This window comes from Mauremys reevesii, linkage group 1 (assembly GCF_016161935.1).
Source record: "Mauremys reevesii isolate NIE-2019 linkage group 1, ASM1616193v1, whole genome shotgun sequence".
NCBI lineage: Eukaryota > Metazoa > Chordata > Testudines > Geoemydidae > Mauremys > Mauremys reevesii.
In genome coordinates this window covers 298,974,117-298,998,923 of record NC_052623.1, presented here as the reverse complement: position 1 = coordinate 298,998,923, position 24,807 = coordinate 298,974,117, and the positions used below count along the sequence as shown (strand labels likewise).

The following is a 24,807-nucleotide window of genomic DNA, read 5'->3' as shown; positions in this document are numbered from 1 at the left end:
GAAAAGTGACAGTATTATTATCCAGTTGCGGGTGAGCGTGGGTTAGTTCATTATTTTAACAAGATTGCATCTGTAGTGGGAAAAATAGCTGCTACACTTCATTTGTAATAGAACTGGTAGGCAAATAGTATGAAGCTACTTAAGAAAAAAATTGTCTTACTTTATCTTCTCATTATGTTGCCATTAATCTCAAGATGTGGCCCTTTTTGACTAATATGTTTTGACTGGATATTATGAATCTTGCTGCAGTTTGGTAGTACTGTGATATTTTCTAGTCTGGCTGATGCTGTAGTATGTATGCTTGGCTAGAAAAGTGCTGTTTGTTTGCCTGTAGACTTGTTAATTATCCTGTAAATGTAAAATATAATTAGTGACTTGTTAGTAAAACTTAATAGCTTGAGAGTGAGAGATGTATATAATATTTTACTAAAGCAAAAACTGGCAGAGTTTGCATCTTAAAAATATATTACCTACAGCACTATTTCTTTTTAAAATGACTTACTTTGTGTAATTAGCTTGGTTAGACTAGCCTTGTGCTTCTGAAAATAATTAGATACCACAGCCAGCTGCAGCTGGTTTGTTCCCAGCTTCACATCATAACATACATTTGATTAGAAAACGTGACTAGTGAGGAACTCCTTTAAATCCCACTATTTCTGCACATCTGTGGTATTAGTACATTCTCTTGGCTAAAAGCTATGCCCTTTTTCTGTACCTGACTGTGGGCCAGATTCTGCCTCCTTTACTCATGTTGAGTAGTCCCTTTACCACATGAATATTTCTGTTGGTTTCAAGGGGACTAAACATAAGTGAGGACCAGATTTCTGCCACCTTCTGAGACGGGGGTTCTCAAACTGGGGGTCATGACCCTTGAGAGGGTCGCAAGGTTATTACAGGGGGGTCGCAAGCTGTCAGCTTCCACCCTAAACCCTGCTTTGTCTCCAGCATTTATAATAGTGTTAAACTAAAAACACATTATTTATATTTATAAGGGGGGTCGCACTCATAGGTTTGCTGTATGAAAGGGGTCACCAATACAAACGTTTGAGAACCACTGTTCTAAGAGCAGCTATTTGTTTTAAACCAAAACTTGCCCTCCTTATTGTGAACAGACCTGAGATTTTTATCTTTATAACTGTAATGTAATTTCATGCTGAATAATGAAACAGAAACTGTAATAAACATGGTATGGATCCTAGACCATGCATGCTCCACCCTGGATTGGCAAATCCTCAGACAGGGCAGGAAAGAGTCCCCAGAATGTGCTATCGCACTAATTGGCAGCACTTCCTAGAACAGGCCCCCCACCCCCACTCTGTGGACACCGTGAGCATCTCACTTGTCCTGGACTGCCTCCTTGCTCTCAATACATTGGGCTTAGCTCTCAACTCTATTCGGGTACACTTGGCAGCACTTAGTGCCGTCCTTCCTACCGGTGGAGGGCACCTCTGTCTTTACAAACCCCATCACTGAGCTTCATGAAAGGCCTGCTCAACACTTTTCCACCGGTTGTGAAGCCAACACCTCCATGGAACCTTAACCTCATTGTCTCCGCCCTCACGAGACCACCCTTCGAACTCATGACAACATGCTCCATAGAATCATAGAACTGGAAGGGACCTCGAGAGGTCATCTAGTCCAGTCATCTGCACTCAAGGCAGGACTAAGTATTATCTAGACCTACTTCTCTGTGGAAGTGCCATTCCTGGTTGCCGTCACCTTGGCCAGATGAGTCAGTGAGCTCTCTGCCATGATGACAGACCCTCCTTACATGGTATTTCACAAGGACAAGGATTCCTTAAGACTACCCCCCCCCCCCAAATTCCTTCCTAAGGTGGTGTCCGAATTTCAACTCAATCCATCCATCCACTTACTGTGTTCTATCTGAAGCCACATGCCTCCCCTACTGACAGAGCCCTATTCTCTCTCAACATTCACTGTGCCCTGATGTTCTGCTTGTACAGGACTAGACCCTTTAGGAGGTCTCCAAGACTCTTTGTCACCATTGCAGAGAGATCAAAGGGAAAAGCCATCTGTTCCCCAAGGATCTCTAAATGGGTCTCAGGGTGCATGCTGGCATAAACGCTCCAACCTACCCCCTCCCGGGGGTATGACAGCACCTTTTGCAAAAGTGCAAGCTGCCTCCTCAGCCTCTCTAGCTGATGTCCCATGGCAGGACATCTGCAAGGCTGCAATGTGGCGCTCTAGCCACGCGTCTATAGTGTACTACACCATAACACACACGGCAGCAGTGGACACGGACGTGGGCCATGCTGTATTAGATGTCTATATCATTAGCATCCTCGCACCCACCTCTTCACTGATTATGACTCGTAGGTCACCCACCTGTGGAATACACATAGGGACCATCACTCGAAGAAGAGGAGGCAACTCACCTGTAACTTGAGGTTCTTGGAGATGTATGGTCCTTCTCTGTGTTCCACTACCCACCTTCCTTCCTCACTGCTTCAGACTCGAATCTGCAGTGGTAAGAGGGGAAAGTGGAGTGGTGTCAACCCACACTGCCCCTTATATCCTTGGCCAGGAGCATGAGGAGATGCATTACACATGTGCAGGTCAACAGATACTGCTTGGAAACACCTCCGGACTCAGGCACAAGGTGTGTATGTGCACCCACATGTGGAATACAGATAGGGGACCACACATCTTGGAGAACCTCCAGTTACAGGTGAGTAACCTCCTCTTCTTCCACCAAGAACATTACATGTAAATAAAATCCAATCCTGTAGATAGACCAGTCATAATGTTTTGTGCACAAAACCAAACACACAACTTGAATTACAGGAGTTCGGTGGTTTAGAAATCTGAACTTTTCCATCTTCTCTCTAGCTCTTTAAAGTGGCTCCATTTTCTTCTATTTTCTGTAAATCTTGATGGTAGTTGTGGGTTGTGTGGGTTTTTGTTTTTATTTTACTCAGGACTTCATATAGCATTGAGGGGATTTTTTTTCAGGAAGTTACCATGTTTTTAAATAAGTCAACATAATGTTTTCAATTAGGCGTTAGACTGGGGTGCATATGTGCACCCATGCAGTTTTATTGTCTGTAAAATAATTGCTCCTGTATTGAAATTAGGTAGCTATTTGTATCAAGCACATTCCTTTTCTCTCTAAGGATGTTGGCTAAATATCAAAATGCTTCTTCAGTGAAATTGCTTCACACTGGGATAGATTTTATGATATCTGACAATAGCAGAAAGTAAAGTGTCAGACAGTATTTGTGAGGCTTTTAAAAGTAATTGACTCTGGTTCTGCTTTTTTGTTAATTTTCAGCCTTTAAGATTTTTAAAGGTGCTATTACTGTTGGATCATTCCCGTGCTAGTCACAGCCACTAAGCCTACACAGCCTTTAGTAGTTTATATTGTCATATGTATTATAACTTCTGTGATTGCCTATCAATAGGCTAGGCTAGAATCTGATTCTAGATTGGACTGCCTTACCTCTTTAATACTGGTCGTTAGTTCTAGTCACTTTCAGAATGTGAGAAAGTTTGCATTTTGCATAGACTCGCTTCTCTTCACACACGCACTGTATGAGCCATTATGGGTTTCTCATGTCTTGATGAGCGTCATAATTGAATTACCTTAAACATAAGTTGGGTTTAAGGAAAGGTGGAGTAGCAGCAACACTTCCTTGTGACTTTAGTTTCCTGTGCATACGAATGGGGAAATTGCTGTTTGGAATGAAGAGAGAATAACTTTTTTGAACTTTGTTATAAAATCAACACATTCTTCCATGTGCCGGTTTAAGAACAAAGCAACTAATTTTTTGTTTCCTGGTGGCCTTTCTCCAGCACAGCAGAATAAATTGCTTTTGGACTCTAGCCACTGAATCAGGTTGTGAGTAAGCTACTCTTTTCACCCTCTGCAATTTTAGCAGCAGTCTCTTGGCCTTCCTTCATTGAGGAGAAAAATGCAGTACTTGGGGCAAAAGTCTGCAATGTTTCGGTGCCATGAAATATTAAACTGAATTTTCTTCTGCTCATCTTGGGCTATCTTGGTGAAGGTAATGATCCTATGGTCTTCTTGTCAATTTTCCAATATTGATAATTGCACAAATATCAGTCTTCTTGATAAAACAAGTTCTGATGTCTAAGACTATTAATGAGAGAGTGAATGAAGAATTTATATTGCTTTCTTACACAGTCAGTACACTGCTAACATTGAGCTAATAGTGGGGTAAAGTGCTTTGAATTACCTAACATAAAAACAAATGTAAATCCTAGACAGTCTCAACTGCAAAGGCTTCTCTTTTGTTTCTTCTGCATCAAGCTTTTGACTTGGGTGCTTGTTTTGAAGAGACTGGCCATTGCGGGATCCAACGTTTTTAAGTTTTTCTGTAGCCGTTCAGTAGATCAGTTATTTTACAGGGCCTATTGAGACAGTTAGCATTGCTGTAAAAGCACTTTGTGAAGACTCTGTTTTCTGAAAAAGACAGTTATTCTAATGAAAAATAGCTGCAAAAGAAAAAAAACGTCAGAAAGGAAGGGAGCTTGAAGTTCAGATTAGTTCTTAACTTTACTGCCTTAAAAAGACATCTCAGAAGGTATGTAAGTTGGCTGTAAACTTATACCATGCCTGTCTGCTGTGGTCAGATTAAAAATATGAAGGAAAAGTTTTGTGTTTTGGTGGGACAGAGACAGGTATACTTTTTTAAGGAGGTCATCATTGTAAAAATAAATTGTTTAATGTTATAGGAGTGATTATTTTATAATGTAAACTGCTTGTCCTTTATAAAAGAAAAAAGCAAAATAAAGCTGAGACTTTATTTAAAAAAAAAAAGATAGCTGGCTGCACTTGTTCAAAAAGAATGGGGGCATTTTTCTTTAAGTTATGACTGTGACGGTTTTGGGGCCCTTGGAGTGTCACCTGATGTGCTGGGGTGCCACAGAGGCATCCTGTTCTGCCAGCCTGGGTCCCCTTTACCTGGCCTTGCTGGGTTAGGCTCCCCAGCCTCTTCCAGCCAAGCACACAGGCAGGGCCACAACCACCAGCACAGAGAGACAGAGACCCATCTGCTCTGGAAGGATTCAGCCTTAGGAGCTCACCCCAACACTCTGGTGCCCACTCCCTTTAAGGGGTACAATCCCAAAGCTCAATGTGGAGGGAGATGTGCACAACGTCTTGCTTCCCCCCATTAGAAATTACATAAACTGGGTTATATTATAAACAAGCAGTAAGTTTATTAACTACAACAAGTGAATTTTAAGTGACTATAAGAGGTAACAGACAGAACAAAGCAGATTACTAACCAAATAGAGCTAAATACGCAAGCTAAGCTCAGTATACCACAGGTTACAAAATGTAATTTCTTACCCTAAATGTTATTTTAGGTAGGTTACAAAGTTTCTGTGGTTCAGAGTTCCTGTTATATTTCTTTTCAGACTGGACCCTTGTCTCAGTCTGGACTCCCCCTCCCTTCAGCTGGCTTTAGCAGTCATTTCTCTTGGGCACCCTAGCCATGGAGAGGAGGAGTCCCTGTTGGCTTCCTCTCCATCCTTAAATAGGATTTACATAAGGTGTGAATCCTTTGTTTCCCAGACTTGACTCCCCTTCCCTTCCAGTGGAAAGTTACAAGAAGTCTCAGGTAATGTTTAGTATCAGGTGACAAGACCATCTGACTCTATAGTGTCAAGCGTGCATGAGTCAGTGGCAGTATGGAGCATCCACAGGAAGGCCGAGCCTTTTCACAGTCCATTGTCCTCACTGATGGGTCATCAGCCCTGTCTGGCTTTTCTGTTGTTGTACCTGAAGTGTTAGCAGTGGCCATCACCCCAAAGTAGCATAGTTGAAATACAGTTACAAAGTCAATATTCTTAACTTGAGATACAGAAATGATACAAGCATACAAATTGGATAATCATATTCAGTAAATTATAATCTTTCCAATATCAGAGGGGTAGCTGTGTTAGTCTGGATCTGTAAAAAGACATAACCAGATCAGCCACAACATCACCGGTTCATTCACTTGCACGTCCACCAATGTAATATACGCCACCATGTGCCAGCAATGCCCCTCTGCTATGTACATCGGCCAAACTGGACAATCCTTATGTAAAAGGATAAATGGACACAAGTCAGATATTAGGAATGGCAGTATAAAAAACCTGTAGGAGAACACTTCAATCTCCCTGGGATTTAATCTCACTAGGAGATTTAAAGGTAGCCATCCTGCAGCAAAAAAACTTCAGGACCAGACTCCAAAGAGAAACTGCTGAACTTCAGTTCATTTGCAAATTTGACACCATCAGCTCAGGATTAAACAAAGACTGTGAATGGCTTGCCAACTACAAAAGTAGTTTCTCCTCCCTTGGTTTTCACACCTCAGCTGCTAGAAGAGGGCCTCATCCTCCCTGATTGAACTAACCTTATTATCTCTAGACTGATTCTTGCCTGAATATTTATACCTGCCTCTGGAAATTTCCACCATATGCGTCTGACGAAGTGGGTATTCACCCATGAAAGCTCATGCTCCAATACGTCTGTTAGTCTATAAGGTGCCACAGGACTCCTTGTAACCTTTCCAATGATATCTTACAAGACCCATTTTGCATAAAATATATCTGTTATGTCATATTCATATCATAAGCATATTTTCAGAAAGAATATGGAGTGAAATGTCTCAATGACTTCATAAAAATGTTCAGCACATGAATGTGGTCTACATGAGTTGCACACACATTGAACAAAAGAGATCCCATAACTTCTCAAAAGCATTCCAAGAGCTAACACTTCCCCCATGAGGAATTTACCTAGTGGACTGTAATTGCTTCAGAGGACTGTCTTTTTTTTAATTGCTACTGTTTTCTATTAAAGCTATGGCCTGCTTGCACTGGGGAAACTACCTACCTACTGAGTCTAATAACATTTCATGGGAGTTGTAGTGTTAGACAAGGCTCCAGAGACCAGAAACATTTTCACTGTGTGATTTTAAATTTGTTTTAAAACAAGTCTAATCAAAACAATAACTTAAAAAAAAAAGTTTTGTCAGGCAGAGCCTTGTCTACATTCTAACTTTCCCCAGTTCTAATACCAAAGCTAGTGTTAGAGCCAAGGTGTAGGGAACTCTTTTTAACTTGACTCCTTGTAGACATAGCCTGTATCTAGGTGGAATAAAGAATAAATGAGTTAATCTTTCAGCTACTCCAACCTGGGTTCAGATTCTGGGTTTGATTACAAGTGAAATGGAATTTGGTCTCATCCTAATTCTCTGTTGGTGCAAATTGTAAAACTCCAGCTCAGCCACTTGCATCTGAAGAAGTGGGTATTCACCCACGAAAGCTCATGCTGCAGAACGTCTGTTAGTCTATAAGGTGCCACAGGATTCTTTGTTGCTTTTACAGATCCAGACTAACACGGCTACCCCTCTGATACCAGCTCAGCCAGTGGCTCCTTCCCCCCTTGGGAGTTTTAGACTGAGTGTTGGGCTGGATTTTTAGTTTTCCCTCTGAATCTGCTATGCTTATGGTTATTAACTGAGCCCCTGTAGCAGGGTGCTGGTGCAAAAGCACCTAATTAGCCCCTGCTCAGCTAGCCCCAATCAGGAGAACTAGAGCTATAAAGGCTGGCTAGCAGCCAGTGCAAAGGTGGGGGAATGGCCAGGGAAGGGGTAGTCTCCAGGCTGAAGGGAGACCCCCTGTAAAGAGACGACAAAAAGCCTTGTAAGTTTGTACATAGTATCGCTGGTGGTGGGAACTGTTTGTAAATAAAAGCCACGGGTGCTGCAGTGAAAAAAAGCCTCACAGTGCTTTCTTAAGGGAGCGCAGACCCAGCAGGGGGGCGGCCCAGGAAAGGACCCGGTTACAGCCCCTGACATTATTTTAGTGCTGTTAGTAACTGAATAGTTCAATTTTGGCAGTGCTTAACCTTCTTTCCAAGTTCCAGTGATTAGCTTTACACTGTATCTCATATAAGCTTGTTTAAGTACTGTTACACCATATAACCTTATCAGTTAAAATCCAGACCCTTTGAGTAGGATCAGGAGAGGGTGCTAATCCATTTCACTACATTAAGCCACTTGTATTTGGATAGCCAAGTGTCTTACTTACACTTTTCCTATGCAGGGTATTTGATAGTGGCTGATTATTTTCTGTTCTTGCTGGTTCATAAATCTAGTTTGATTAAAATCTGCGCAAGACCTAAACAGTTGTGAAATGTTAATTCAAAAACTATACAATGTATTACTTTAAAAATGGTGTCAGACTGGCTTGTAACCTGCTATGCCTTTTGATAGAAAATCTAGGGCCACAGCTTCAAATGCTATTCTTCATACAGTTTAGTTTTGGACTCTAAACAAATGATTGCTGTTTAACAATTGGCATGCAACCCAGTTTTGAAGTACAGCCATGTAGGGTCTGACAGAATTTGTGCTAAGGGGTTTTCAGAGTGAGGTCATGATAAACTTAAATGAAACTTGAGCTGCTGCTTTAATGTCACTAGCAAATATAATTAATCTCTCTAACAAATACACTCATACAGTGAAATGAATACTGTATTTATATTGCCTCTGGTTTGTGGAGAGGAATATTTAAAGAAGTAAACTGTAAGGATTTTTGGCTTGATTCTGTGCTTCTTAAAATAGCTAATTTAAACATAGGTTCTGGAGTTCTGCTAGCAGGTTGTCACCGTTCAGGTTATGTCTTAGCCCTGGTCTACACTGGTGAGGGAGGGGGGTTGACGCGTAGTTGAAGTTGGCGTATCTTAGGTCAACTTACCTGGCCAGTCGACCACTGCCACTCCCCCATCGACTCCTCTGACGTCTCTCGGAGTCAATGGGGAGCGCGATCGGGGCTTCATTTTATCGCATCTACACTAGACATGATAAATGGACGCCTGAAAGATTGATCACTACCCACCGATCCAGCGGTTAGTGAAGACCTGCCCTTAGTTTTCCCTGTGACAGGGCTTTGACAGTATGTTGATAAACACACAAACTGGTGTTTTTCTCTTTTTAAATAATGTAAAGTAACAAATACTCTCTAGAATGTCTGTACATTTTTTAAAGCATTTCTGCCAAAAAAAAAAAAAGTTACACCTCTGATTAGCAATATAATCCCACAAAGTCCTGTATTTGAGTATTTAATGATGTGAGTCTCTTACCTTTTTTCAGAACCCTTTCATAGTGGCCACACAGCACAGACACCTGAAGCGTTTCAGTGTTAACAGGCTGTTGTGTAGAATGCTTTTGAAATCATTCTGTCTTCTGAAACTACTATTCAGCATAAGAGGAGGCATCTCTGCCCAGCAAAATGATGGGTTTACATAAACTGCTTCCGATTTCTAGGGCAATGGAATAGGAGACACAGACCACAAGCAGCACTGACTGCAAAAAGAAAACTCAGTTGGTAGATTGTTACCTCCACCCTATTATCTTTCTCTTTCCCAAGAAATGTCTCCTTCCCAACTCCAGAAAGAGCCCTCTGTGGATCATAAATAGATCATGGGCTTGGGCAGGAGCAAAGCTTGGAGCTGGTTTCCTCACAGCCCCTCGCCTAACACCTCTAGTATCTTCTGCCTCTACCTCCTTCCTGCCTCTGTTTGGTTTGGAGGTAGTATCTGTCAGTTAACAGATAGATACAGCCAGTCTCTCCACTTGATGATCCACAGATGGGTTGCCAAATGAAGTCTGAGGGCATTTTCTGAGGACAGGGTGCCATTTCTTGGGTAGGGGGAAGGTGGTGTTGAGTTCCTTTGTTTCCCAGGAACATCAGTGTATGGAGGAAACAGCTTGTTTACTTCAAAATTAATTCAAGTCAGTGATTTTTAAATTGTATACATCTCTTTGGTGGTAGTGGAATGTGCATTCATTTTATTTAAGTTGGCAGCTCACTTTATTGAGGTCAGTGCATAAGAAATCAGGATATGTTCCCCCCCCCCCGTTCCTCTTCCCCCGCCCCAGAAAAAAAGACCCCAACAAACACTGACTTTTCCATGTTCACCCTGGTACTAGTTAGGTCCCTTTTCTAATGGAGATGTGATGTAGTTAGTTTGTTTATTTCTCATTGTATTCTTCACAGCTACAGGTCTCTGGTGTGGAAGAGTGGATGGACTTCATACTCTTAGGTCAAACTTTAACCCCTCTGTCTTGAAGCATGTGTTCAAAGTCACCATTTATAGCGTAAACCAAGATCATGGAGTCTTCATGATATGACAGGATCAAGTGTTGCTTTGTGTTTGTGGTGAGCGTGGGTCTGAGGACAGGAGGGGGTAGAGTGCTGGCATTGTTTAAAAGTTGGCTTTAGCTCCCAAGGCTATTTGGTTCTTTGAATTTCTTAAGAAAATACTTTATTCCCTTTTTGGCTCAAGTACAATTTTCCTCCATTATGTCTCCCTTCTTCTATCAAGCCTTTGTGATGTGTTCTGTTTAGTGGAGCTTGCTTTTCCTATACTAGAGCTATCGCTTAAGGTCACTGCTGCACTGGAAAAGTTGGTTTCCCTTGTGGATGCAAGTAGAAAAGTAGAATTCTGTTTGGAATGTGATCTAGAACTCATTAGATCAAGTCCTGAATTGTTGGGTTTTTCCCAAATTTAGTGTGAGGGCCTAGTGTGTCTAGCTGTTTGGGTATAGCAAAAAGATGCTCACCTAAGACCAAAGCTTGGACTTCATGTGACACAGATGTAGTGTGTGTGGGGGGTGGGGGTGGAGTTGGGATCACAGTTTGTTCTGCAGCTCACTTAAACAGATATTTGCATGATGTTAATACTGTTCATGTGCACTTGTATCACATTAGCATCTAGAGGCCCTGACAAGGCTGAATCCCCATTCTGGCACTTCAAGTACAGAAGTGGGGCCCGCAAGGATTTTAAAAATCAATTCTGGCCACTCCAGGCTTGTATTACACTCCCAAGGTTTGAGCTTTTCTCTGACCTTGACTGGGTAAATGCTGCCACCACCCAAATGCAAAACCCCCTTTGAACCCAGGAAGGAGCTACCTTGGGAATTCCTCCCCGTGGGGTGCCCTCAAGCCCTTCCAGCCCCCTCCGGGGAAGAGCTGAGAAAGAAAACAAAGGAAATTAGCTGTTGCCACCAGCTAATCAAACAACATGCACAAACCTCTTAGGACACCAAAAATCCAATCCTGTTCTTAAAAAAGGTAAATTTTATTAAAAACAAAAAGAAAGAAAATACATCTGGAACTTAGGCTTTTACTAGATTTTAAAGGAGCAATTCCAAAAATTAAGCACCCAAAATAGCTTTTGTGGGGGTTCAGCTTAAAGGTTACAAGCAAACAAAAGCATCTGGGGTTAGCACAGAGGTGATCCACAAGCCAAAATAAAGAAATAAACCTGATCGTGTCTATCTAAACATTCCGGGTCCCAATGATTCCTTCGAGATACCTGGTTCAAACCTTACACAGCATTCCTGGCTATAGCATTGCTGCTCCGTGTCACTGCAGCCCATTGAGAACAACAGAGAGACAATTTTTTCCCATTTTAAAAAGTTTTAGCCTTCCCATTGGCTGTTTTGGTCAGGTGTCTACTCCCTTTTCTTTACCTGGGGACTTTTTAACTCTTAACAGGTAAAGCAAGCAGCCACCAAGAGGGACTTTATAGCTAATTGGCTGGCTGGGTGCCCATAAAAGGGAGCTCCCCTCCTTCATTTATCACAGGTCCCAACTGAGATTGGGCTCCTATTATGCTATGGACTATACGTGCATGTAGTATGTGTCAGTCCCGGCCCTGAAGACCTTACGATCTAAGTAGGCAGGACAGAGGGTGAGAAAAAGGAAGTGTTATTTCCCCCGTTTGGTAGATGGGGGAACTGAAGCACGGAGAGGTGGTGACTTGTGAAAGGTCATGCAGGAAATCTGTGCGAGAGCTGGGAACTGAACCCAGTTCTCCAGTATCTTAATCACAGCGCAGCTGTTCTCCCTGATGGAAACAAATGCACACACGTCCCACCCTCTCCTGCCTGCTACTACTGCTTAGAAACTTGTATTTGAGACTCAAAGAAGCTCTTATACTTAGTTTGAAGGTTTGTTACCAAATTCAATGGAAATTCTGGGAACCAGAGATGGGTGCTTATTTCATAGATACTGAAAATATTTCTTGAATTTCATAGCAAATTAACAGCTTGGCCCTTGACTGAGAGGCTGGTGTTGTGGATCTGAAGAAATTATACATAGGCTCCCTAGAATTGCACTGAATATTGTTTTTATCACTATTCATAATTGTCATCAAGAGGAGAAAACAACAAATGTGAGGCACAGGAATGGAAACAGGCCCAGAACACTGAGCAGCAAAACACATTTTCTCAGTTGAACTGGGAGGAGTAGATGATGATGACATGGCCTGCGGCTGTTAATGAGAACATCATTCCAGTGTTCTGGCTTGCAGTTAGTGACAGTATGACGCCACACCTCGTATAGTTCCCGTGTTTTAGTCAAAATACATGTATACAAAAATACTGTAAAACTAAACCCACTCAGCATAGTGGCCTTGTCTAGCACTGGGTGAAGAAGAGCTTATGGCCTCTGCCAGGATGGCATGACGTGGTTGTGTTTCACTTCTGTGCTCATGACACATACTGTGAGTAGGACAGACCATTGGAAGCAATCACTGGAACTAACTACTGAAGCAACTATTTGCAAAATCTGCATTAGCAAATGAAAACATAAATAAATCTGTTTCAGTGATGTATGCTGGGTCAAATGCATTATATGCATATATATCAGTTGTATCTGTGTAATACGTGAAATGTATTGTGACGTATGCATCTGCTACTATTTGTACTGTACTATCTGCTACTGTAATGCACCTGCTCCAAGGAGCTGTACCAGGACTTACAGAACAGGTGCTCAGGTCACAGACAAAGCAACAGTTGAAGGTAGTACTCTTATCTATTTGGGGATTAACTGAACCGGTCTGTCCTCTCACTGGCCAGCGAGAACTGTTGCAGGAACAAATGGAGTGAGACCTGCTTAGCTGCAACACCTAATCTGCAATAGTTTTTCCCTCCAGTTAGTGTAGCTAAAGCAATAGAGGATGAATGAGTTCCTTGCCAGCACTCCCAGTCTCAGAAAGAATGTTTTTACATAGTATCACCCACATAGTCATTGCACAGAAGAGTTTACTGGCCTCTGGATCAACCCCCATAATCCATGTGAACATCATGATACTTAATTGCTGCCATTGTTAATTTACTGTACATGCTATGTTGGATGCATACAAGGTTTCCAAACTGTGGTGGATATTTATTTCCTTATAAGTCAGTGGAGTTGTACTGATGTAACTGAAAATGGACTTATACTGAATCAAAGTTTAATTAGCAGAGGACCCTTTCTGTAAGGTAAAGCAGGATTCTCAGCTTGGGGGGTTGTGACCCAAAATTGCATCAAAGGGTTGCGCGGCTGGCCGGACTCAGTTCCTTGCTCTGGGCATTGTGACCTGGTGCATGGGTTCACAGCACTGCTCCAGGTTTGGCCTAGCTGCTGCTCTATCATGATGATTTGGTGTGGGGGGTGGGAGCGTCTGGGCCAAATTTCAGTGAGCAGTATTGCGACCCCAGAGGTTGTAGTACCCAGAGCAGGGAGCCAAGCCGAGCTAGCCCCATGGGACAGGAGCCAGGAGAGGGGTAGTGGTCATGTTTTCCAGTAAGTACTGGCCCCTGATGTATCCCCCGCTCTGCAGCCGAGCAGTGCCGGGGGGGTGGGGTGGGGGAGCAGCATCATGTCTCGGGGCATCTCGGGAAGTCTCTGGGTTGTGACAGGCAATCAGGGTTTACAGATGGGTCAGTTGAGAACCCCTGAGGTAAAGAATACAGGAGGCAAGGAGAGGATTGTGGGAAGCTGAAGAAAATGTTTAACAGTTCTCGCAAAATCCTTCTTTTCCTTGATTTTAGCCTGGGCACACTGGCCAAAAGAAGATTACTTCTGCCACTATTGCTTTGTCTAGCCAAGCTTTGGATCAGAGACCGTGATAAGGATTAATTACATACTGCAGGTGATTTGGCTCTGTGGGTATTGGGAAGAAATGGCATGGCATCTTGCCAGCAAATTTTGGATGTTGGATGTTTGAATTAAACTAAAGATCAAAATCCATGGGTGCCACAGATATTCAAGAGTTGACAGATGTGTTAACATTTAGCTGGAGATACCTAATCAGAATGACTGACTCCTTGATGACAGCAGCAAAGAGTCCTGTGGCACCTTACAGACTAACAGATGTATTGGAGCATGAGCCCGACGAAGTGGGTATTCACCCACGAAAGCTCATGCTCCAATACGTCTGTAAGGTGCCCCAGGACTCTGTTGCTTTTACAGATCCAGACTAACACGGCTACCCCTCTGATCCTTGATGACAGTAGACTTGATTGCACTAGCATTCCTTACAACTTTCATGTGGTATTTCTTCATTTGTTGCCTCTCAGTTGCAGTTGTGCAGGATTTCCCCCCTCTCTTCAGACCGTGTAATTGTTGTATAACCTTTGCTGATTAGACAATTTGTGATGTTAAATTGCTTGCGAAGGAATTTTTTAGTTGGTTTGAAGTGCATCCCTCAGTGCACAAATAGTTGCAGTGTTTGAGCTCTGGTTATGTAATTTGTTATCATTTGAATCTAACGCTTTTTGTGCTTCTAGTTCCCAGACTTGGGTTTCCTGGGATAATGGACTTGAAGTGGAGGCATAACTTTTTTTTTGGCTGAAAATAAAATATTTTCCACAGATTCATCACCTTCCTTACTGTTAACTGACCTGAAACTAACATAAGGTGCAGAACATTGATTGAAGTAAATTGGGAGTCTTTCCGCTGAATTTAAGAGGAGTTGGATCAGGCCCATAGAGACCTCAGAGTTCAGATCCTTATTGCTTTGCTGCTTGTTTTCTCCCCCACAGCCCTGTTTTTGTATATAATTTGCAGTTTGGAGTTAATCTGCATACTGTTTAGATGCTCCATTAACAGTTCAGATGTACATGGTGGCAAAATCAATGATTGTTTTATGTTTCTCACTGCCATGTAATAATGCATCTTATGCCTTTCCCTAAGAAAGGCCCTGCGTACTCTCCAGCAAGCTGGACTAAAATCTGCGGCAAGGCTCCCTGGTTTTCTGTGGCATTTTGGTGAAAGAAACTGGAATTTCTGAGGCATGTTCAAAATAGAGGGTCTTACTGAATTAAATATGAGTGAGTAATTTCATATGAAAATAGCAATGAATATTATAGTGATTAAAGTCTTGTTCTTCCCTAAATAAAACACACTATCTAAAATGGCTTTATGGGCTTTCCTATTCATTGTCTCATTGATTTCTATACCAAATTTGCTCAGATTGCAGATAATTTTTTTTCCCCAGCTGTCAGCCCTGCAGACTTACCCTTTGCTGATAAAGGCAGGTTGGGTTCTTTTCGTTATCTCCCCCAATAGCATTTCTGCAGGCCAAATTATGCCCTCCATGATCTATGTAGCCCTGTCAAGGAAACAGGAAGCTGGTTTTGGAACCAGATAAATGGGTTGAGGCTTTTGACACTGGGAAAGGGCGGATTAATCTTTTCTTTCCCTCCTGTTCCCTGTTGTTTTCTCCTCTGGACAGTAGTTGTGGATGGTGATGCAGCAATCCTTGACAGTGGTCAACTCCCTCCTTCCCCATCCATGACTGCATGCAACAAAAATGGGCAAACACATCAGCTAGAAGTATCTGCTAAACAATCAGCAGTAAAATAATTACACATTTTGATTTTCAAATGGTATTATTAGCGTTCAGAATTTCCACTATTGAGATGAATGAGGAGTTCACACCTCTCAAAGCTAATGTTTCAAGCTGTCTACCCCTCAGGAATATGGGTCTGAATCAGTGCCAGTTTGGAAGAACATGTTCACAACTATAAGGGCTAGAAACTTTTAAAATTTAAGTTTAGATTCTTGAGCACAATTCTGTGGCAGGTGCTTGCTCCATAAATTCTGTGGCCAAATAATTGCAGAATACACCGTTCCCTACTCATAACATATCTTTTGTAATGGGATGAAAATTGAGGGTGCAGTAGTTGCCTCAAATATTTTTTTAAAATTTAAAACAAAAAACATAATGTTTAGGATGCTGGTGTTTTCAGATTCTTATTATTTGCTGCACATGTAATATTGCTACAATCTTTTATATTTAATAATTTCTAAACATTAAAATTGCTCCAACAAATTGTTCTCATTTTAAAGAAAAAATGACTTTTTTTATTTTATTTTATTTTTTTAGCACAAAGGGAACCCTTTGCAAAACTATAGAAGTCCCTAAAGTAGTAAGGGAATAAAAAGCATTATATTAAAGTGCTAAGTATTACTGTACTTACTGCTCTCTAGGAACAGGTTACAGGAGGGGAAAAAATAAAAGGATGATAAATATTTTTAATTTCTCTAGTGAGAGGGGGGGAGTCTTGATTCTGAAAACTTCCAGATGGTTTGGTCCTGCTTGTAGTGGAGTTGATCACTGTGCCACAATATTGTAACTTCATGATAAAAATGCTGTAATTAAGGAACTAATAGCATTCTTATCATAAAAGCTGTAAAGTTCATATCTAAGGTGGGTGGTACCCTTATTTTACAAATGGTGAAACTGAGACAGAAATTGTCTTATCGAAGACCCCAAAGGAAGTTAGTATTTGAGCCAGGATTAGAGTTTGGGAGTTCTTTGTTTCCAATCCTTTGCTCAGACCACAACTTTTTTAGCTGTAGGGAGGATGGCAGAGTCATGTGTCTTTATTCATGTATATAGTAAAAAATCAAAGAATCTAAAACTCTCAGCTTTGTATAGGCTTTCTGGCAAGCAAAAATGTATAGCTCTGCATCAGATACAGTGTTGTCACAAAAAGAACAGGAGTACTTGTGGCTCCTTAGAGACTAACAAATTTATTTGAGCATAAGCTTTTGTGGGCTACAGCCCACTTCATTGGATGCATGCAATGGAAAATACAGTAGGAAGATTATATCTATATATAGATATAGATATATACAAACATACACACAAAGAACATGAAACAATGGGTGTTACCATACGAGAGTGATCAGTTAAGGTGAGCTATTACCAGCAGGAGAGGAAAAAAAACTTTGTAGTGGTAATCAAAATGGTCCATTTGCAGCAGTTGACAAGAAGGTGTGAGGAACGGGGGTTGGGGAGGGAATAAACATGGGGAAATAGTTTTACTTTGTGTGATGACCCATCCACTCCTAGTCTTTATTCAAGCCTAATTTAATGGTGTCCATTTTGCAAATTAATTCCAAGTCAGCAATCTCTTGTTGGAGTCTGTTTTTGAAGTTTTTTTTGTTGTAATATTGCGACCTTTAGGTCTGTAACCGAGTGACCAGGGAGATGTTGTCACAGGGTTCAGTTCTGGCAAATTGAAATGCCTGCCAGCTGTGCTGGGAAGTCTCAAAGAGATTATGTTATAGGAGTGGGTTTTGAGGTCAGGAAAATCCATTTCTTAGGCCAAACTCCTCCAGGGTCCATTTGGATGGGTAGTCTAAAATACTGACCCTTGACCATTGTGCATGTGGTGCATGAGTACTCCTGTGTTCAGAGGTACCCAGATGTTTCCAAGCCAATGTATTCCTCTCCTAAGAGAGGTCTTAAATCATTAAAGTAGAGAGCTGAATCAGTTTCATACTATATATGGTGTTCATGCAAGTGATAGAAATCTGAGTGTATTTATAACACTGGTTTGCTGCAGTAATGTGGATTGGGAACAAATGCTTTTTTGGATAATAGCCAATGCTTAGGATTGGTTTTATAGTGGCATGTAAAATCAGTATATCACTTGTAAAGACAACAGTTGAAAAACTGATAGGGGGTTCTTAAAAAAACAACAAAAACCTTGAATTTGGAGAAGCAATATATGCCTAGATGCGTACGTGTGATGTATCATATAAGCAGAAAGATAGACTATTATAAGTTGATGACTGCTGAGATGCCCATATTCCAATACTTATACATTCTTGATTTTACTTATTTACCAGGTACTGGATTTCTTATATATTTTTCTGCTTTGTGCAGAGATAGTTTCTTTTAATTACATATGCCTTAAATGTAATACTGTACTGATTGGAAAATATTACATAGCATTGAAATGAAAAAATCTAATCATGAAATGAGTTGAGCTGCTTTGCATACTGATAATAAATATTTGAACAAAAATAGTTGGCAAAAAATGACACGTGTTTTTGGGTGTGTCAGTTTAACTGTTTATGATCAGCACAGCAGCTTTTTTGACATACCTCATTTGCTAGATCTTTGTATTACTATATGGATAACTGTTGTATATGGAGCCTGTATAAGGTAATGATTGGATTGCACTGTTTGCTCATAGCCTAGAATGTAAATGGACTGTTGTAAGATTGCCAATGTTTGTTTTGTTCTAGGATGCTCAGAAAGAGAGAGAAGCCCACACGTATCTCAGTAAAGAAGAAGTTAAAGAAAAGATTCAAAACTATAATTCATCTGTTACTGACAAATTAAAGATGACCTTGGTAAGATTCACATAGAACTGCTGTAGTTTATAATTGAATAGCTGAATGTAACTCCATATAATGCATTATTTGTCACTTTGTCTTTAGCATTTTTCATATGCAACTATGGCTTAATGACTTTGTAGTGTACTACAGGAAAAGGGCCATTTCTTAGCCCTGAAATGTATTTAAGCCACTTTCAGCCCTCATTTGTTTGGGGTTAAGGGGATAAGGGTAGAAACCACAAACCTGTACATGGTGTTGTGAAAAGTTAACATGTTTAAAATACTCTCAACTGTCAATAAATAAATGGATTCCTTCCACCTCTCAGTTATACCAGTACAGCCAGCACAGGGAGAATATGGCTGTTTATTTTTATCAGACTGTCTATGTCTCTTATAAAACTACGATACCATGGCACCCAAACATGTTAAATCAAGCAAAAATAACTCTTTTAGTTATGACACTTTTTACATTAATTTCAGAAAGTTGGATTTCTGGGGATGGTTTTAAGAAGTAGATTTTCAGTGTGATAAGAATATAAATAATTTTTTTACATAATAAAGAAGTTAAGATGCACACTGATTCTTGACTTCTAAATCTTCTATGATTAAGTTGATTGATAAAATCCATATTTACCTGGCTAAAATGTTATAAGTCAATCTATATATAAAATGTCAGATCCTTTTATGTTCCATTAGATGTATTGTACATCCAAACTTAGAAGTTCTGTTACATTCTAAATTACTTTATATATGCAACCCTTATCTACTAAACTGATTTTTGTTATGTATTTTCATATGGTTTGGAATTAATACTTGTAAAATCACGTTGCCAAAAGCCCTGTAATGCAGTAACATTTGACTAATTACTTGTTTTCAGAACTAATTACAATAAGAAACTTTCTATGTTGGTTAGGTTAGCATAAGCGTTTAGCCTGAGATATTCAAAGAGATAAGTCTATTAGGCCCCCCATTCCCATTGAATTGCAATAGGATTTGGGCAGCTAACCCCCTTTGACAATCACAGCTTTAAGCATTGCACAACTGTGTGTGACCTTGTGTTATGTATGTATGCAAAGTTATTGTAGAGTGTGCTTTTAATATAAAGTATATGCAAATATATCTGCACATATATAATATTACAAACAGAAACTCTGTTAAAAACATTATTCTGGTTGCAAAGTCTAGTGCCCAGAAGCAAGGAAATGCCAGAATTTCAGCTCTCTTGTGCATACGCATTATGCAGTCTTTAATGAGCAGGTATTCAATATTTTGTTGTCTCATTTTTCAGTGTTTGGCCCCCAAGCCTTATTTACTACTGCACATTATATTCAGAGCAGGGTTTGAATAGAATTATTAATTTCCTCATTGGCTTTTCTGTGGCACTTATCACTATAGTATCTGTTTCACTAATATTAACTAAGGTATTTTTCACAACTCCCCCGTGAGGTGAGGGACTAGTATTATCTCCATTTTATAGATGCGGAACTGAAGCACAGAGAGATCACAAGTACCTACTAATTTTGGATGCCCCATTTGAGACACCTTGAAATTGACTTTTCAGAATACTTAGTTAGCATTATATAGCACTTCACATATTCAAAGCACAGCCCCCACTGGCTTCCATTACAGCTGTGAGAGCTTAGCACTTCTGCAAATCAGACCCCAGGGTCTCAAGTCAGACCCCTAGAAAATGAAGAACACACAATTAGTGACCACCTGTGTGAAGTTTTTTTGGCTTGCATGACATGGCTAGAGTCCCATAGGAACTCTGCAGCAGAAGCAGGAATAGAATCCAGTGCTCCAGAGAAGCATTCAACTACCTTAACCCTTGCTTCATTTACTACACACCTTCCAGTTTCTGCAACAAATGAGGTAGGGGACCTTTAGACAACAGCTTCCTTTATCACACAGCCTGGACTTATTCCCACAGCCAGTCCGTCAGGGGTCCTGTGGAAAAAACAGGATATGATCAGGTAATTAAAGACTGTAACATAATGCACATGCACAAGGGGGCCAAATTAAGGATGTACAGCAACTTGTGGCATTTCCTATTGTTGAGTGCTTGACTTTGCTACCTTAATAATGCCCTTTTAACTGTGTGTGTGTGTTTTCCTAGTTTTTTTTTTTAAGTAAATGGAAAAAACAAATTCCACCATGTTGACATGGGTCATTAGCAGGGTTGGAACCTACAGACAGACACACACACTCACCCACCTGCTACTTGAGCTAATGTAGTAACTGCTAGCAGTAGTAGGATGTCATCCTTTGTGGACCAGCATGCAGAGCAGGGGGGAAGGGAGAACAGATGGATGCGCTTTCCCAGTGAGTTTCACAGTGGGTTTGGCAAAGTTATAAGCAACTGAAAACAGGGTCTTGTAATGGGAAATGTTGGACAACTTTAATATTAGGAATTGCTACCAACTCTGCCTATTTTAAATTTAAAAAAGTGTATGAATGTGTTTGGGGGGGAGTTTGTGACTATACTAGTTTGACAATCTCAAAATGTATTCTCTCTAGTTTAAATTTTGTTTCATGTGAAAGTATACCATAGAATAGGTGGAAGAGGGATAGGTAAAAAGGAGATGCTTTGGTTTTATTCTTCTTTCATACGGAGCCTTTCAGTGGCACTTTTCTCAAACCTGTTAATTTTTTTCCTTTGTGCTTTTAAAAAAAAGTTTATATTTAAAATTTAAGGAAACCATTGAACAAGTTTTCATTTGTAAAATGTTGTAAATTTTCTAACATCTGTGTTATAAATTGTAAAGGTTAATTTGAGGTCACAGTTTGAATTACAAGATCTCACATGCTTCCTGACTAATATGAATAATAAATTTATAATATAAAATAACAAGCCAGTATCTTGCAAACTTATCTCAATTTTTTCCCCAACTAACCACAGTGTGAGCTCAAAAGATGGATTAATTGTTTGTATGCAGTAGTGGGATCTCCCCTTTGTAACCTGCTAAAGCAGAACTCTGGCAGCTTGTTGGGAATACCAGTTCTCTCTTGTTTCCACCATCAGTTGGTAGCCTGGTGAGCTGGCTGCTTAATTTTTCTACCAAGACTGAAAATTTACCATTAGCTTTCATAGGATTATTTGCTTGATGCCTATCTAGATCTCTTAGAATTCAACTGTAATTCCAAAAACTAAAGTGAATTTTGTGGCAGCCATGGAGGAATAGGTGAATGTGTCTGTGTAAAACACTGACTCTTACAAAAAATATTTGCCTCATGTATCATAACACATTTTAAAGAGTCCATTGCAATCTGTACTTTATTGCTATTGATGCTGTCATAATAAATAGGCCACTATTAATTTTATAAAATATTGTGCTTGTCTTCCTGCTGCAGAACTCAAATGGGACTTACACTGGCTTCATCAAAGTTCAGATGGAACTATACAGACCTATTACTGTACAGACTTCTGTGAATCCAGGAGAACATGCTCACAATAACAATGAGACTTCATTTTACTTGCCTCCAGGCTACATGAATAAGCTTCATATAAGCAGCATTAACACTGTTCGTGAAGTTATTGAGGCCTTGCTCAAAAAATTTTTAGTGTTTGACAACCCTGCCAAGTTTGCACTTTATAAACGCTGTCACAAGGAGGATCAAGGTATAATTTAGATTTGTTGTCTTCTGATGTTGGAATGGGCAAAGGGTTGGGAGGTGTACTATAGCTGTGTTTGAGATAAGCAGGATGGGAGAGGGCAGATATGGGAGAGGTGACGATAACTCTCTCATTTCCATAAATTCAGGTTACAGGTTCTTATTTTGTGGGGTGTGTGTGTGGGGGGGGGATGTCTTTTCTGGTTGTGGGAGCAGATTGGCTATTTTTCAGGTGTTTGGAGAGTAGGATGAGAAAGCATTATTATCTGAGGAGTGAGGCCCTGGGGTTTGTTCCTTTGTAGAGCCATCTTGGTTTAGGCAATGGATGGTAAGATGTTTTGGGAATAAGGGGATAAGAATATATAAAGGGGAAAGTATTTGTTGTTTTATAATTATACTTACAGGGAATGAGAATTTGCTGGAATGGGTAATAGTATGATGGGAGTGTAAGTCTCTTGGGGAGGTGATGTGTGGGAATAGGACTTTGCAGTTTGTCTATGGTCCCTCATAGAAGGGAATGGGGAACCACTCTGAGGCGGCTTCACTCCTATCTAGGAGGATCCAGAGAGTGATTTTGGGTGACCACTAGTCTCCTCGAAGATGCTTTTCATTGCGAACGTGAGGTTGCTAGGGTGGGTAGTAGAGACATGAGTTATGGTGGCTGCAATGTACAGGCAGTTGTAGATTTCCATAATGGTGGATCCTGGTGGTGCAATGGAATGGACTGACTGAATATCTGCTAGAAATTGGGACTTGGAGGAGATGTACTTGGTAGCTGGCTGAGATTTGTGATGAGACTGAGATAATGTTTAATAAATTGGAGGAAGCAAGCAGAAGAATTGGATAGTTATATGAACTTATTCTTTTAAAATACTGTTTTAGCTGAATAGCTAATGCTGCAAAAATGAATAGACATCTATATACTGTCACCTACAGTCTACAGTGTGGCTCAGTGTTAAGATAGAAAATATTAATGTCTTATGTTTTTTGACTTATGCTTAGTGATATTGGAAAATAGTTAGCAGTAGAGTTTCAAAGGTAACATTCCCCTGGAATGTAACAGGTGTTTTTTCAGTCTGTTAATGTGCTTGATGTGATTCTCTCCTGGGTTAGTTAACCTGTACACAGAGGAATCTCTCCTTGCACTAAGTGCTGGTAAAAGCTAGGAGTGCATGTACATCAGGAAGTGCCAAATGAAAAGCAAAAATAGATACTCAAGGGGCATTTTCATTTTGTCAGCTTCTTGCTCTCACACTTGGAATCCAGCTGCTTGAACTGACAATGACAGTAGCCAGCTGAAATATGACACTTCTTGCCAGCAGTCATTCCATCTAAACAGGCAGTGTTGTCTTGTAGACAGTGTGCATGTCTGAGAGTGTATGTGGAACCTTCACTGAAGCCTTTTCTTTAGAAGTTCTAATGGCGGTGGCCAGTCATAGCAAGAACTGGACCAAAAATACAAAATGCCAGAAGCTCCAATCCTATAGCTTTCAAGTAGGGCCCCCATATCATACAGACATGGAAGTGGAGGGAAGGCTCTTGCTTCCCTCTACAAGATTTAAGCCCTGTGTTTGTCCTCCTGTCACTTAAGAATCCTTGGGATGGGTGGGGGTGGGAAATATCTGTAGCCACATTGTGCCCTTGGGCACCCTGCGTAGAATGGTGATGCAGAAGGAACTCTGCAAATTACCAGCTAATTTTCCAGGTTTAAAACTTTTGTTTCTGTTCTTCTTATGTGCCATTATGCTGCTGTTTTTTTTTCTGTTTTCTTGTTTCTTTTGAATATGCATTAAAATAAATATTAACGTTGGCTAAGAGCCAGGTCTTTCAGTTTTGAGTGTCAGTTATTGCACTCTATTATGCACAATACATTCTGCTCAGTCTTCCCAGCAACGGCTGTTTGTACAAAAATCTCCCCAGCAGTGCAAAGGTTTTGTAGCTACAAGTGTATATTTTGGGGTGGAGAGTGGAGTGTTTGTTTTTAAAAGATTTTGCTCCCTAGCACACTTTCTATTAATAGTCGAAACCTTTTATTTGTAAAACTGAATAATAATTGTAACTTTCCCTTCTGCAGTTTATACATGCAAGCTCTCAGACAGAGAACATCCCCTCTATCTGCGTTTGGTAGCAGGTCCCAGCACAGAAACACTCAGTTTTGTTCTGCGTGAGCATGAAACTGGAGAGGTTATGGTAAGTTACATCTGTGTCTTTTTTGTTTAGCTTCACTGATCTGTTAAATACACTCATTCTCTCTCTCCGAAGTGTCTTTTCATGATGATCCATTTTAGTGTCTATATAACTATACACAAAATTGTGAAATACTGACCAAAAGTAGCTATGCAGGTTATTTCAAGCATGGAATATTAAAGCAGTGAGTACTACAGTGTAGCTAGAAAAGAGTGTTCGTTTTAGACCCCTCCCTACCCCCCCTTTCACATGGGATACACCTTTCTGAACAATTCACCTTGGGCTGAATTTTTCTATTCTTGGGCTCTGTTCAAGGCTGAATACATACTTTTGGAGGGAGAACGGGGTAAAGATGAGCAACATCTCTTCATGTTTTGAGTTCCGCAATGGTGAGAAAAACTTCCCGTTTTGAAAACAAACACTCCCGCATCCCCAATACTAAAAAGTTACTGAAATTTGAAATTAAATAGTCCTCAAAGTACAGTACATCCACAACCAAGTTTTAAAATAACTGGTTGGATAATAAAATTATATAATTATGATAACTGAGTATTGAAGTTAG

General features: G+C 40.4%; 1 protein-coding gene and 1 long non-coding RNA gene across 5 annotated transcripts in view; one reads left to right on the top strand and one right to left on the bottom strand.

Annotated features, from left to right (window-relative positions):
- RASSF3 (Ras association domain family member 3) overlaps window positions 1-24,807 on the top strand; it is a 139,392-nt gene that overhangs the window by 110,373 nt on the left and 4,212 nt on the right. For 3 of the 4 annotated variants that reach the window (XM_039502108.1, XM_039502116.1, XM_039502102.1), the window contains 3 exons: window positions 18,355-18,462; window positions 21,798-22,065; window positions 24,133-24,248. In XM_039502108.1, coding sequence (XP_039358042.1) covers window positions 18,355-18,462; window positions 21,798-22,065; window positions 24,133-24,248 — 492 coding nt within the window. Of the gene's footprint in view, window positions 1-7,644; window positions 7,681-18,354; window positions 18,463-21,797; window positions 22,066-24,132; window positions 24,249-24,807 lie in introns of those variants that run through there. The other variant, XM_039502126.1, reaches the window with a different exon arrangement.
- On the bottom strand, window positions 172-24,807 carry LOC120383848. Its single transcript, XR_005588548.1, has 4 exons — window positions 24,574-24,807; window positions 20,295-20,393; window positions 15,329-15,607; window positions 172-348 (listed from the first exon to the last, which is right to left on the bottom strand). It is a non-coding gene; the product is annotated as an uncharacterized LOC120383848 (long non-coding RNA).